Below are 16,512 nucleotides of genomic sequence, written 5' to 3' on the forward strand. Positions count from 1 at the left end.
CAGATAACACCACTCCTCCAGCCCCAATTTTATGGCCAATAGTTCCTTGTCACCGATGGCATAGTTCCTCTCTGAGGCAGATAAGATCTTGGAAAAGAAACCACAAGTAGTCAGATGTCCGGAAGAGGATCTTTGGGAAAGTACCGCACCAGCACCAATGGCAGAAGCATCTACCTCAAGAATGAAGGGCTTGTTGACCTCAGGCCGATTGAGTACAGGAGCCGAAGCAAAGGCTTGTTTCAGAGAGTGAAAAGCATCTTCAGCTTCAGAAGACCAGATGTGGGGGTTGGACCCCTTGCGAGTCAAAACAGAAATTGAGGTGACCAGAGTGGAGAAATGTGGGATAAACTGGCGGTAGTAATTTGCAAACCCGAGGAAGCATTGGATAGCTTTTACTCCCTGAGGATGTGGCCAGTTAAGCACAGCAGACACTTTTTCCGGATGCATTTGCAAGCCAGAGTCAGAAATGATATAGCCAAGAAATGGTAGCAAAGACTGCTCAAAAACGCACTTCTCGAGTTTGGCATAAAGACGGTTCTCTCTAAGACGAGAAAGCACTTGGCGGACATCCCTTCTGTGGGAAGCAAGATCTGAGGAGAACACCAAAATGTCATCTAAATATACCACCACACAGGAGTAGAGTAGATCACGGAAAACATCATTCATAAACTCCTGGAACACCGCTGGAGCGTTATACAATCCGAAAGGCATGACTAAATACTCATAGTGGCCATCTCAAGTGTTGAAAGTGGTTTTCCATTCATCTCCTGAACGAATACGGATTGGATTGTAAGCTCCGCAAAGATCCAATTTTGTGAAAATTCGGGCTCCCCTCAGGCGATCAAAAAACTCAGGAATGAGAGGTAGCGGGTACTTGTTCTTTATCGTGAGATTGTTGAGACCATGGTAGTCAATACAAGGACGAAGGGACCGTCCTTCTTGACGAAGAAGAAACCCGCATCTGCAGGGGCGGAATATTTGCGAATAAAACCTTTGGATAAATTCTCCCGGACGTATTCAGTCATGGCTTGAGTCTCAGTAGGAGACAACGGGTAGATTCGACCTCGGGGAGGAGTAGAGCCCGGAACAAGATCAATTGGGCAGTTGTAGGGTCGATGCGGAGGTAAAGTCTCTGCCTCTTTTTCTCATTGAAGACATCCAGGAAAGACAAATTACGAAGAAGGTAAATTTGAAGACATCAAAATTGGACGAGAAGGTTCTTTTGGCAAAACAGGAAGCAGGCAGTTACTCTGGCAGAAGAGTCCGCAACTCAGGATTTCGCCAGACCGCCAGTCAATACAAGGCTCTTGAGTCCTCAACCAAGGAAGTCCAAGAAGAAACATGTGGGATAAAGAAGGCAGCACATAGAAGACGATCTTCTCACGATGCAGGATTCCAATTTGGAGTTCCAATTCTTTGGTTACCAACGTAACGGACTCCCGCAGAGGTTGCACATCGACTGACGCAATCTGTCGAGGAGTCTCCAGGGATCTGACCAGAATCCGCAATCTCCTAACTGCCTCGAGTTGAATAAAGTTCCCAGCTGCCCCGGAATCTATATTCAAAGGTTGAAAGAAAGAGAGGCATTTTGGATATACACTCTTCAGACACTCCATCCACGAGGGATGAATAGGGAATATGAGGCTCTCCAGAGATGCGTTGTTATATAATTACTGGTTTTAACTGATATTACTTGCATTAATTTAGTTCAGTGGATATGAGATCTATATATTAACGATTGTTCTCTGATTCTCTCTTTTTAGATACCATTGTGATTGCAACACTCTTCTCAAAGTTTGTTCTCCTACTGGGTGACACCCCTTCCCACTCTATACCTATTGCCTTATTCATGGATCTATAGATTATTAAGTCATGCATTGGTTATTTGGTCTTATTGACCCTTAGGCTATTTTTCCTTCTCTTTTTTACCCCTATACTTATTTCTCATGTCCTGGAAGGACCCTTCACGTATTATTTGTATTTCTCTAGTTCATTTCTACCCTTATTTTTAGTTTTTTATTGCCCCCAGCTTCCTTGCGGCGCTAGCGATACAGATGTGGTCAGTCCCTGTCATTATTCACCGCGGGACTCCGGCGGTACACTGCGCATGCGTTCACTTTCTTCATCTCGGGTTTATCCGGATAACTCACGAACCCCGCACCGGATGTGACATCACTGTTTTGCAGCATTTAGACCTGGTTCCCTGTCACACTGTACGCGTCATTGCTTTAGGCCACTGGACGCACGCCGACTTATTCACCATTACAGCTATATCATCCTATTGTTTTAGGTCAGCGATTTATCTATTTATGTCACAACAGATATATTGTGATATCCGTTTACAATACTTATGGGCTATTTTTTATTTTTATTTTTAGCGCTGTTTCTTCTATTTGCCTAATGGCATATGATACACCATGAGCATAAGTTATTCTATACAGGTATTTTTGACCGTTTCATTTTTAGTGGGTCTATTTGTAAACCTGTTATTTTTTCTTTGTTTTTTCTTTTATATCCTGGGCATGACTTATTACTCTTGGGGGTGATATATGTATTGATATATTCTTTATGGGATTTTTTTTCCTTCTTTTTCCCTTATTTTCCCTTATTGTTCATCCCCTTCCCTATGACTTCTGTGGATTTGATATATGAATTCTTTAGGGCATTGTTGTCCTTTTTTCCTTTTGTTTGATCATTCATATGTGTATTTTACACTGGGTTTCTGGTCTTCTTTTTTGCACTATCCTTATTACACCATTTCACTGGTTATATTCTTGTTATGGGTTTCTACTCAGCCACATGCCATGTATCTTTTTCATTTTTTTCATTTTTCTCATGATGATGGATATTGTTCATTTGGATATTGTTCATTTGGTCTTTATTTTTTCTTTAATGTTATAGACTTCCTTGAGAAAGGCAGATTTTGCCGAAACGTTGGGATACTACGATGTCTGTTGTTCTATAATGTCAGCTGATTGTTAATAAAACCACTTTTTCAAAGAAAATATATCGTGGACTACTTGAGTGCCAAAAGTTATCTTTCTTGATATATCGCTTTTTCCTTTGAGCACCATCTATTTGTTGAGTGCACCACTTCTGACCTTATGATTCTATATAAGCAGAGTCAGAGAAACGTTTATTATCCAGATGTAAAAGAACAGAAAGAGTGAGGGCTTGAGAGGGTTCTGGGATACCTAGGAAGACCTCTCTTACCAGTCCTAGGTGGAGTCGTTTCCCAGCCTCAAATGACAGGAACGCAAGAGATGAGACGCACTACCACAAAAGAAACAGAGACCTTGAGTTAGTCTCTCTTTCCAGCGTTGCTCCACAGGCTTAAGATGATCCACCTGCATGGGTTCTGTGGCACAATTAGCAGAAGAAGACTCAGACCGAGGACGGGAAGAGCTAGGAGAAACAGGAGGAAGTCGAGGAAATCTCTCTCTAGCGGATTCTCGAGAACGTTCTTGAAAACATAAGTCAATGCGGGTTGCCAACGAGATGAGAACCTCCAAGGAAGTTGGAGTATCACGACCCACCAACTCGTCCTTAATTCGAGGAGAAAGCCCCTGCCAGAAGGCTCCCACCAAAGCCTCATTATTCCATCCTAATTCGGATGAAAGGGTGCAAAACCGGATAGCATATTGGCCCACCGAAAGCGTACCTTGTTGAAGGTTGAACAGAGACTCGGTGGTAGAGGCCAAACGACCTGGTTCATCAAACACTTTGCGAAAAGTATCAAAGAAGGTGGAGATTTGAGAAACAAGGGGATCATCCCGCTCCCAGAGAGGATTAACCCACACCAAAGCCTCACCCTCTAAGTGAGAGATTACAAAAGCCACTTTAGAACGGTCAGTGGGATACTGCATGGGAAGTAGCTCAAAAAGAAGCTGGCATTGATTTAGAAACCCTCTACACAATTTTGGATCCCCACTATAGCGAGGAGGTTTAGCCAGATGGGGAGGTGGGTGAGGAGCTGAGGCCAGAGAAGAGATGGGAGCCGAAGACTGGAGGGCGTGAAGATGATCATCCACAGAAGCCATAAAATTTAGAATATGAGCTTGAGTGTCACTCTGTTGGGCCTGCGAAGCGCTCCCAGGATCGGAGGCCTGCACGGATGAGAGACGAGATTCCAAGGTTTTCAAAAAGGACATAATCCTAGACTGATTCTCGCTAAGGAACAATAAATACTTCTGGGTAGGAGTCGGGGTACCAGCGGGGTGCCATGGCCTGTCTGTACTGTGAGATCTTTTGGAACACCTGGAGTGGACCCACAGATCCACGACAACGAACCTCCCAAGGGTGAGCTGACCAGGTAGACCACCCCCTATACAGGGAGCATTAGGGGCAGACCCAAGGGACACTATTGCCGCAGAAGCTGGAAACCGGAGACAGGTAGTAGGAGGTACAAAATAGAGAAGCTGGGCGTAGGACGGACAGAGCGGGATAAGATGAAGTACAGTTTGGTAAGAGCTGAGTACAGGTGAGACCAAAGGAGCACTGGGAAGGGGAAGACACAAAGGAAACAGAACAGAGACACCAGACTAACAGAGTACGGAGCAGACACTGAGAAGGCTGGACTGGATGAGGAGACAAGGGAAGGCTGGACTGGATGAGGAGACAAGGAAGCCTGGGAAAGGCAAAGAAGCTAAACTGGCTGGACAGAGTGGAGACTCAGAACAGGCAGTGCAAAGACAAAGGTGGACCTGAGTCACAGAAGCGCAAATGACAGACAGGCAAGGAGCAGAGGAAGGAATCGCCTTAAATACAGTGGGGCAAAAAAGTATTTAGTCAGTCAGCAATAGTGCAAGTTCCACCACTTAAAAAGATGAGAGGCATCTGTAATTTACATCATAGGTAGACCTCAACTATGGGAGACAAACTGAGAAAAAAAAATCCAGAAAATCACATTGGTTTTTTTTTTATCATTTTATTTGCATTTTATGGTGGAAAATAAGTATTTGTTCAGAAACAAACAATCAAGATTTCTGGCTCTCACAGACCTGTAACTTCTTCTTTAAGAGTCTCCTCTTTCCTCCACTCATTACCTGTAGTAATGGCACCTGTTTAAACTTGTTATCAGTATAAAAAGACACCTGTGCACACCCTCAAACAGTCTGACTCCAAACTCCACTATGGGGAAGACCAAAGAGCTGTTAAAGGACACCAGAAACAAAATTGTAGCCCTGCACCAGGCTGGGAAGACTGAATCTGCAATAGCCAACCAGCTTGGAGTGAAGAAATCAACAGTGGGAGCAATAATTAGAAAATGGAAGACATACAAGACCACTGATAATCTCCCTCGATCTGGGGCTCCACGCAAAATCCCACCCCTTGGGGTCAGAATGATCACGAGAACGGTGAGCAAAAATCCCAGAACCACGCGGGAGGACCTAGTGAATGAACTGCAGAGAGCTGGGACCAATGTAACACACTACGCCACCATGGACCCAGATCCTGCAGTGCCAGACGTGTCCCACTGCTTAAGCCAGTACATGTCCGGGCCTGTCTGAAGTTTGCTAGAGAGCATTTGGATGATCCAGAGGAGTTTTGGGAGAATGTCCTATGGTCTGATGAAACCAAACTGGAACTGTTTGGTAGAAACACAACTTGTCGTGTTTGGAGGAAAAAGAATACTGAGTTGCATCCATCAAACACCATACCTACTGTAAAGCATGGTGGTGGAAACATCATGCTTTGGGGCTGTTTCTCTGCAAAGGGGCCAGGACGACTGATCCGGGTACATGAAAGAATGAATGGGGCCATGTATCGTGAGATTTTGAGTGCAAACCTCCTTCCATCAGCAAGGGCATTGAAGTTGAAACGTGGCTGGGTCTTTCAACATGACAATGATCCAAAGCACACCGCCAGGGCAACGAAGGAGTGGCTTCGTAAGAAGCATTTCAAGGTCCTGGAGTGGCCTAGCCAGTCTCCAGATCTCAACCCTATAGAAAACCTTTGGAGGGAGTTGAAAGTCCGTGTTGCCAAGCGAAAAGCCAAAAACATCACTGCTCTAGAGGAGATCTGCATGGAGGAATGGGACAAAATACCAACAACAGTGTGTGGCAACCTTGTGAAGACTTATAGAAAACGTTTGACCTCTGTCATTGCCAACAAAGGATTTATTACAAAGTATTGAGATTAAATTTTGTTTCTGACCAAATACTTATTTTCCACCATAAAATGCAAATAAAATGATAAAAAAACAGACAATGTGATTTTCTGGATTTTTTTTTCTCAGTTTGTCTCCCAAAGTTGAGGTCTACCTATGATGTAAATTACAGACGCCTCTCATCTTTTTAAGTGGTGGAACTTGCACTATTGCTGACTGACTAAATACTTTTTTGCCCCACTGTACATGGAGTGCTGAAGGACTTCCGGGTCACGGTCCTCCAGGATCACAGAGAGGAGATACATAGCGCCTGTCAATCAGAAAGAGGAAGTGCTGGAGTGGTCGGTGCGCATGCGCACCTGACGAGAACCAAGGAGCGGAGAAGAATGAAGGAGAGGACATGCGCCTGCAGGAGGAGCGAGCCGCAGTGGGTAAGTATGAGCGGGGAGAGCGGCGGTGGTCCCGGGAGTAGGCACGGCCACAGAAGGAGTGGCCGTGTCATATACCATTTTTGACCCATAGACTTACATTGGTTTCTATTTTTCTATCTCATAACCACATATGGTGACCTATCGCTATGTTCAAGGCTTTTACCATATTAGAAGAACGCTAGTAACTTGCAGAATATACATATTAGTTCTGTACATTACCTAATTTTAAAATGCTTAAGCCTATAGCTTGTGTGACCTTTAAAAGAATCATTTATTATTTCCATATAGCCACATTTTGGCAGTTCTGACAAGTGTCCTTTAACTATGACATACAGAGCACAGATGTATCTAGCAAGGTTCTCACAATAACTCAGTCACAAACTAATCAGAGTCTCTGCTCGCTAGTTAGACTCTGTACACGTTAAGTAATCTTCTATATTTTTATTATTGATATATTAATATTTTACAGAGCGACATGCTGGAACTCTGATTAGCAAAGTGAAGAAATTTACTATTGCTGCCAGAACCCCTAAAATTGATTCCATCTTGAAGAGAGATGCTGGAAAAGGGGCAATTGTGGATCAAGCCACTCAGTGGGGCAGCACCTATTTAATAATAGAACGATTGGTTGAGCTGAAACCCTTCCTTGTAGATATGGCCAACCTCAGGTAACACTATATGTAGGTCAATGGACACAGGTGGCTGAATTGAAGGAATTGCTTCATCACCCATTTACAGTGACTAAAAAGTTACAAGCTGAGGATTTAACTCGTGGCATTTTTATAAAGGAGTGGAAGAACTTGTTGTTTTGCCTGTCCTAAAGACGAGGTTTAATCGCAGATGGCATTGCTGCTTCAATGAAATGGAGAGAGACACTGCTATTAGAAAATAAAATTCTTCTGGCTGCTGTTTATGTGGACCAGAGCCATTGTATATTGTATATTGCTGGATGATCAACAGCCACTAAAGGAAAAGCTTTGAGGTAGCAGTTAGGATAAGTGGGCTACAGGACGACCAAGAGCAAGAGGACTCGAGTCCTGCCACTGCTGCTGTTGCCATTCCTTCATCCTCATCAGATTAGGAGTTTGATTTCGACAAGTATTTGGACAACATGGAGCAGGCAAAGCGTTGCTGCAGCGAAAAAGATTCCACTCCCATAGAAAACAGATTGACCATATTTCAGCAAAATTTTTCACTTGCTCTCAAAGAAGTGGAAGAGTTCAATCATTCATCCAAACTGACTGTGCACAAGGCAATTCCGTTATACCCTGAAATTGTTAGAGATGTTGCCCATGTGGTTACTGCTTTGCCACCAACCCAAGTTAGTGTAGAGAGGTTGTTCTCTAGCCTTAAAATAATTAGGTCAGATTTGAGGTAATCTATAAAGGAGGATCTGATGCAGGCGATACTATTTCTCAGAACAAATTCATAGACTGCAAAAATGTTATTTAGTACAAGTATGTTTTTGTTGAAAACTGTTTTTTTTTCCACTTACTGCAGAGTGTATAATAAATTGTAAATATGCAAAGTTTTTTTGTTCTAAAGTTGTATTCCAATAAACATATTTTATGTTCTATCTAAATGGCTTGATTATTGTATCATAATAAAGATTAAAAGCCTGATGTTCAAATTTTACTACAGTAAATTTATCACAAACTTAAACATGAGCCATGTACGAAGGAGTCGGACTCTGTGTTGGATTCTGTGTCATGGGAATTGAGGAGTCGGAAGTTTGGCTTACCGACTCCACAGCCCTGGTAACACCCTCTTTTGCAAGAATCACAGGTTGTAAATACATTTTGTTGCCAGACAAGAGTCTTCCTCTTTTTTAAGGTATTTTCATCCATTCTTCCTTTCAGAACTTTTCGAGTTCTAGCTAGTTGACTAGTTGAGGTCTAGTCACAGATTTTCAATGATGTTCAGATCTGGGGACTGTGAGGGCCATTGTAAAAACTTCAGCTTGTGCCTTTTGAGGTCATCTATTGTGGATTGTGATATGTTTAGGATCATCATTATCCATTTGTAGAAGCCATCCTCTTTTCACCTTCAGCTTCTTTACAGATAGTGTTATGTTTGCATCAATAATTTGTTGAAATTTCATTGAATCCATTCTTCCCTCTACCCAGGAAATGTTCATCATGCTATTGGCTGCACCACAACCCAAAGTATGATTGATCCACCCCCATACATAATGGTTGGGTAGATGTTCTTTTCATGAAATTCTGTGCCCTTTTTCTCCACACATACCTTTGATAATTGAGGCCAAATAGTTCTATTTTAATCTCATCGGTCCAAAGAACTTGTATCCAAAATGCATCATATCAGGCTTGTTTAGATGTTCTTTTGCATACTTCTGATACTGAATTTTATGGTGAGGACACAGAAGAGGTTTTCTTCTGCTGACTCTTCCATGAAGGACATATTTGTGCAGGTGTCTCTGAACAGTAGAACAATGTACCACAACTTCAGAGTCTGCTAAATCTGGAGGTCTTTTAGGCTATGTGCCCATGTTGCAGATTCGTGTGCGGATTTTTCCGCACTGTTTTTTAAAAATCCGCAGGTAAAACACACTGCATTTTACCTGCGGATTTCCTGCATTTTTTGTGCGGATTTCACCCCTGCAGATTCCTATTGAGGAACAGGTGTAAAACACTGCAGAATCTGCACAAAGATTTGACGTGCTGCGGAAAATACAACGCAGCGTTTCCGCGCTGTATTTTCCGCAGCATGTACACTGCGGATTTTGTTTTCCATAGGTTTACATGGTACTGCTCTGCTCCGTACACCTCATACACATATGGCTCTGCTCCGTGCACCTCGTACACACACGGCTCCGCTCCGTACACCTCGTACACACACGGCTCCGCTCCGTACACCTCGTACACATATGGCTCCTCTACATACAACTCGTAACCACACGGCTCCGCTCCGTACATCCTGTACACACACGGCTCTGCTCTGTACACTTCATACACACGGCTCTGCTCCGTTCACCTCGTACACACGTTGCTCCGCTACATACACCTCGTACACACACAGCTCCGCTCCGTACACCTCGTACACACGCGGCTCTGCTACATCCACACTGTAAACCCCTCCTGACTCCACACATAAACTTCCCCTCATCCAGCACCATGACAACCAGCACAGCAGAGTCCTGCATACACTGAGGCCCCTGATCATGTGACCCCTGACTCCTCCCCTCCTGTGACCTCATCACAGGTCCTGTGCGCACAGAGCAGCCGTATAGGTGGAGTGCGGCTCTGCGGGTGGAGGGTCCACACCAGAACTGTAGCAGGTAAAGACCCCAATATCCACAGGTGTCCCTTCTAATTGGGAGAAAACTATGACCTCTAATAATCCTCGGACAGTTCTGACAAACACGGAAAAGTGCCCCTTTATGGAGGTGACAGAAAGTCTGTTTAGTCACTTTAGCTCCATAGTATCAGCTCTAATCCAATGGTGAGAGAACGATTTACCCTGAAGGGTCACAGATTGTGGGGTTGTTATAAAATGTTATATGTAGGGGGTTTGTGTTGTCTCCTTATGAGGCCGGGATCATACATGCGAGAAATACGTCCGAGTCTCGCATGGTAATACCCGGCATTGCCGCCGTCACTCAGGAGCGGAGAGTGCGGCTGCATAGCAATACATGGCGCTGCACGCTCCACTCCAGAGAGACGGCGGCAGAACCGGGTATTACCATGCCTAAAAATCACAATGGTTTTGTTCCTTTTCCGCTGATAGATACAAACAACCCAACTATAAAAGACAGGAACCAAGGAAACATGTATTACTCTTGCAGCGCCCCCACTGCCGCAGGGCCGAGGGGTACCCTTGTACCGGGCCTCTGAGTCTCTGTCCTGGGGTTGTCACGGTGGCTAGACCCGGTCCGTGACCCTGCTGAGGGGCGTACAATAAAGGTGAAGGTATGGAATGGTGTTATGGTGCGGTGAAGTGCCGGTCGCAGTAAATAATGAGGACACCAGGTTGCAGTCTCTTTACCTCTTTACTGAAGGCTTCTGGGTCCTCAGTCCGGAATACGGTTAACCGGGCTGCGCAAGTCCGGCCGGTCCAATGGCACGTCCAGAGTTCTCTTTACAAGTGGAAATCTGTGCCTACCTTCCAGCGCTAGTGTGTTGTGGTCCTCTCCTGCTGTGCTCACGGGATAGTCCCCACAACTGTTGTGTCTGTTTCTCGTGTTCCCTCACAACTCGATTCTGATTCTGATGTTGTTCTTCGTCCCCAGATGTTAAGATTAGGACGCACCCGTATGACGGGGAGGCTCGGAGCTCTTCCGGGACTCTAGCGTCGCCCCACTCCTGTTGTTACCCCCCTGAGTCTTCCTAGGTCAATTGGGTGAGACAGCCCGCCTCTAACTGACTGTCCTGCCGTAGGTTTGAAGTCTGGCTTGGAACCTAGTACTTCCTCGGCGTTCCGGCCACCGGTTATGCGCCTCAGTAGGATGTTGCCTCGTCTAACAGCACGACTCCTACTGGTATTATCCTTGTTGCGTTGATCTCGTTTCTCACTCAGCACAATAAATCTCGCTTCTTGTCCTTTCTTGGGGCACCGCCGCTATGAAGTGCAGGCGCGGTCCCGTAACGTTCTCTCTGGTCGCTAGGCCTCTGTCAGGATCCCACCCCTGACAGGGACCCCTCTGAATCTTCCCCTACAACACCCTCTGCCACAGGGTGTTGCCTGGTTCCAACCCAGTCAGCTTTCTCATCTAACTTCCTGCCTAACCCCCAGTTTTACCAGACTGTGAGGAGTGGCCTAGTGAATAGTACCCTTAGCTCCCCCTGGAGGCCAGACTGTGAAATGTATTGGTGTCTGTGATACCTGGTCAGATGAACTCCTTCAGTGCCATCAGACGTAACATCGCTCCCCTTAGCGGCAGAGCGACATTACTGCAATGACCAGGACTCTGGGGCGCTGCACTCTCATAGTACGGGGCCTCCACACAGTGTAATGTTCCCCCTGTACTGCCATTCCCAATTTTTTTTGGGGGGGGGGGGTTTCATGTAATACATGGAAGCCTACAGGAAAATGCTTAAAAAAAACATCATACCCAGAGAAGAAAAACCCTGTACATGAAGACTTTGGTATCAGATAATTTCTATCCGCGATGTTTGAGGAAATAAAAAATCTTTTCTAAAAGCCTCAAACTTCTGTGTGTGGATCAGAGCTGAGATCTAACGTGATAGAAGATTACAGTGCGGGGAAGACGGGAAACCTTCATATAGACGGCCGGTGGGGATGGAGTCAGTGACGGACTCTGGACAAATCTGTTTCTAGAGCCGTAGTAGAAGATGAAGATGTCGTCCTCATCATGAAGTAGTTATTTCTCCTGTCCCGTGTAATGAATATCTCCTGCAGTATTGCTAATGCCGATTCCAGGGTCGGTAAATGAGACGAGAATTAGCGTTATGGAAGATGAGTCTATGAGGAACGTATTCAGCTGCCGACTCCGAGGGAGAAACTGCTTGTTGTCTGTGGCCTAAAATATATAGGTTTTATTAGTAGATGGAAAGAAGAAAACTAAATACTGTAAAATAATAAATCTCCTCATATGTTTCCCTTATTATCTCCAGTAATTGTATTATTACACAGGATTTTTATGATGTTACATCGGCTCATCTTCTCATTCAGGTCTCTACAATATCGGATCATCTCAGTGAAGATCTTCTATATAAGAGAATTTTCCTGATTTACCCATCAAGGATGGATATGGACAGAGACAAGATGGCGGAGAGGATATTACACCTCACCCTAGAGATCCTCTTCCGGCTTACTGGAGAGGTGAGAGATTCTGATGACGTCACATTACATCATTCTTATCTGTGGGAATAACAGATGGACAGAACTGGAGAGGTGAGGACTCCGGAAATGTCTGTAGTGAGATTTATTAATGTGTCTCTCCATAACCAGGATTACACGGTAGTGAAGAAGACCTCTAGTGAGCGCTATCAGGACCCTGTGTCTGAGGGATGGGGAAGACCCCTGAGTCCAATCGCGTGGCTTCTACCTCACCCCCTGATACATGAGGACATCAATGACCAGAAGATCCTAGAACTCATCTACAAGATGATTGAGCTGCTGACTGGAGAGGTGACACTGCTGGGAATGCTGGGACATTATACAGTAACGCTATGAAGGGATCGGGGGGATGACGGTATCATTGTATGTGTCAGGTTCCTATAAGGTGTCAGGATGTCGCTGTCTATTTCTCCATGGAGGAGTGGGAGTATTTAGAAGGACACAAAGATCTGTACAAGAACGTCATAATGGAAGTTCCTCAGCCCCTCACATCACCAGGTAATAGACAGGACTAAATACATACGGCCTATAATTATCTGTATGTAAAGAATGAATTCACTCCCTGTATGTGTTTCCTCCAGATCTATCCAGTAAGAGGACAACACCAGAGAGATGTCCCCATCCTCTTCTTCCACAGGACTGTAAACAAGAAGATCCCAATGTTCCTGAGGATAATCAGGTAGATGGAGAGAAGGTGTCAGGAGATCTCCCCTATGATTTGTAGATGGCTGTGAAGGTCTTGTGCTCAGTCTTGTTTTAGCCACCATTGTTCTATGTTTTATACAGTGGCATGTAAAAATTTGGACATCCCTGGTCAAATTAATGTTATTGTGGACAGTTAAGCAAATTGAAGATGAAATGATCTTTAAAAGATATAAAGGTAAAGATGAAACATTTCCTTTGTATTTAGGCCAAAAAAATTGTCATCTTTCACGTTTTAAAAATTACATAAAGGAAAATGGACTGATGCAAAAGTTTGGGCACCCTTGAAGATTTGAGTGCTTACCAAGGTTTCAGACCTTAATTAGCCCCAGCCTCCTCTTACCTTGTGCCAAAAACGGCAGCCATGGATTCTTCTAAACAGCTGCCTAGCTCTCTGAAAATGGTGGAGGCCCACAAAGCAGGAGAAGGCTATAAAAAGGTAACAAAGTGCATGCAAGTTGCCCTTTCCTCAGATAAAAATGTAACAAAAAATGGCAGTTAACAGGAACAGTGGAGGTCAAGATAAGGTCTGAAAGACCGAGCAAAATATCTGTGAGAGCTTCTTGTTGGATTGTTAGAGAGGCAAATCAGACCCCCCACCACCACCACCACTTGACTGCAAAAGACCTTCAGAAACGTTTAGCAGACTCTGGAGTTCTGATACATTGTTCTACTCTTCAGAGATACCTGCACAAATATGGTCTTCAATGGAGAGTCATCAGAAGAAAACATCGCCTGCATCCTCACTATAAAATTCAGTGTCAGTAGTATGCAAAAAAAATCTAAACAAGTCTGATGCATTTTGGAAACAAGCACTGTGGACCAATGAGGTTAAAAGAGAACTGTTTAGCCACAATGATCAAAGGTATGTGTGGAGTAAAAAGGACACAGAATTTCAGCAGAAGAACATCTAGCCAATCACTAAGCATGGGGGTAGATCAAACATTCTTTGGGGCTGTGTTGCAACATTTCACGGATAGAGTGAAGAATGGATTCAATGAAATTTCAACACATTCTTGTTGCAAACGTATCATCTGTAAAACAGCTGAAGTTAGAAAAGAATTTCTTCTTCAAATGGATAATGATCCTAAACACATGTCAAAATCCACAATAGACGACCTCAAAAGGCACTAGCTGAAGGTTTTACAATAGCCCTCACAGTCCCCTGATCTGAACATCTTTGAAAATCTGTGGTAAGATCTCAAAATAGCAGAGGAAGCAAGATGACCAGAAATTTCAAAGAACTGGAAGAATTTTCCAAGTAAGAATGGATGAAAATTCCTCAAACAAAAATTGAAAGACGTTGGCTGCAAAAAGTGTTTACAAGCTGTGATATTTGCAGAAAGGGATGCTACTAGGTACTAACCATGCAGGGTCCTCAAACTTTTGCATCGCCCCAATTTCTATTTTGTAATTTTTTAAATGTAAAATATATATATTTTTTTGCCTAAAATACAAAGGGAATGTGTCATCTTTAACTTTAGGCCTTTTAGAGATCATTTCATCATCAACATGCTTAACTGTCCACAATAATAATTATTCTGACCAGGGGTGCCCAAACTTTTTACATGCCATTGTATACAATGAATTCTCCTGCTCACTCTAAGTTTAATAACCTTCTTTAACCGTACGTTACTTTTTAGCTACTGACAAGGGTGATAGTCCCGACACATATAGGCCACACCACTAGCTCTACTGCGAACACAGGCCATAGTGGAGGTCTCCGGCTCTTCCCACTAGGCTGCAAGTCCTCCTGATAAAGGCTATCAAGACTTGCTGGTCCACCTTTGCTTCACTGGCCCCCTTCCTGTCTGTTGTACTATCCTGGACCAACCTCTGTACCGTACATCAGTGCTAGAAGCAACGGCCTGGCTTAATCGAGACACCAGCTCTTCTTTGGAGGCATATGCTCCCAAGTGGAATATCCTCACGAATCGTTGGTGCTTGACCAACGGCATATGTCTATTTTATCTGAAGTAGTGAGGGCTGGTACTTGGCTCTTACCTGGCGTAGTCTGGCCTATGAGTCTTGACCGGTTCAAGTCTGGTTCTCAGGCCTTGGCTGGCGTAGCTTGGACTCTGGGACTTATCTGGCACCGCACAGGTTCTGGTTCTGGTGCGCCACAACCTGCTGCCTTGGGTGCTTTCCATGGCCTAGTCACTTGACCTCGGATTATTCCACTGCACACATCCTGCCCGTTCCTTTGCTTGATGCGAAATCTGCTCCCGCTTTGGCAAGTTGGCCTTTTATGTCAGGTGCTTGTCATCAAAATCACCTTTCCCGGGATACTATCTAGACTCTTCCTTTCTGAAAATCTTCCACTTCCCATCGTTTCCGCAGGGTCTTGCCTGGACTCCAGTTGGCAGTCATCTTATATAAATGCTGCACCATGCTGAGGATTCTTACTTCTAATAGCACACACTCTTACACCACTTCTGCAGTATGTATGATGCCCCTCACAGAGTATGATGTTTCCACAGTACCGCCATTCCACTACACACAGTATAATGCTCCCACAGTACTGTCATTCCCTCCACACAGTATAAGGTTTCCACAGTACTGATATCCCCCCACACAGTGTATAATGTTCCCACAGTACTGATATCCCCCCACACAGTGTATAATGTTCCCACAGTACTGATATCCCCCCACACAGTATAATGCTCTTACAGTACTGTCATTCCCTCCACACAGTATAATGCGCTCACAGTACTGTCATTCCCTCCACACAGTATAATGTTCCCACAGTACTGATATCCCCCCACACAGTATAATGCTCCCACAGTACTGTCATTTCCTCCACACAGTATAATGTTCCCACAGTACTGTCATTCCCTCCACACAGTGTATAATGTTCCCACAGTACTAATATCCCCCCACACAGTGTATAATGCTCCCACAGTACTAATATCCCCCCACACAGTGTATAATGCTCCCACAGTACCGCCATTCCACCACACACAGGATAATGCTCCCACAGTACTGTCATTCCCTCCACACAGTATAATGTTCCCACAGTACTGTCATTCCTTCCACACAGTATAATGTTCCCACAGTACTGATATCCCCCCACACAGTGTATAATATTCCCACAGTACTGATATCCCCCACACAGTATAATGTTCCCACAGTACTGTCATTCCTTCCACACAGTATAAGGTTCCCACAGTACTGATATCCCACCACACAGTGTATAATATTCCCACAGTACTGATATCCCCCACACAGTATAATGTTCCCACAGTACCGCCATTCCACCACACAGGATAATGCTCCCACAGTACTGATATCCCCCCACACAGTGTATTATGTTCCCACAGTACCACCATTCCACCACACACAGTATAATGTTTCCAGAGGACTGCCATCCCCCACTAACAGTATTATGTTCCTACAGTACCGCCATCCCCCCACACACAGTATAATGTTCCCTCAATACATCCTATCGCT

The 16,512-nt window shown here is 44.4% G+C and overlaps 1 protein-coding gene across 3 annotated transcripts in view; it reads left to right on the plus strand.

The window, feature by feature from the left end:
* LOC143766495 (uncharacterized) overlaps positions 1–16,512 on the plus strand; it is a 122,563-nt gene that overhangs the window by 86,330 nt on the left and 19,721 nt on the right. For 2 of the 3 annotated variants that reach the window (XM_077254221.1, XM_077254220.1), the window contains exon 2: positions 9,791–9,838. Coding sequence is in view for 1 of the 3 variants with exons in the window: in XM_077254219.1 (XP_077110334.1) it covers positions 12,265–12,342; positions 12,472–12,651; positions 12,735–12,858; positions 12,942–13,039 (480 nt within the window). In the remaining 2 variants the exon portion in view is untranslated. Of the gene's footprint in view, positions 1–9,790; positions 9,839–12,192; positions 12,343–12,471; positions 12,652–12,734; positions 12,859–12,941; positions 13,040–16,512 lie in introns of all 3 variants that reach the window. The other variant, XM_077254219.1, reaches the window with a different exon arrangement.

The sequence above is a fragment of the Ranitomeya variabilis genome, chromosome 4, assembly GCF_051348905.1.
Source record: "Ranitomeya variabilis isolate aRanVar5 chromosome 4, aRanVar5.hap1, whole genome shotgun sequence".
NCBI classification, from domain to species: Eukaryota; Metazoa; Chordata; class Amphibia; order Anura; family Dendrobatidae; genus Ranitomeya; species Ranitomeya variabilis.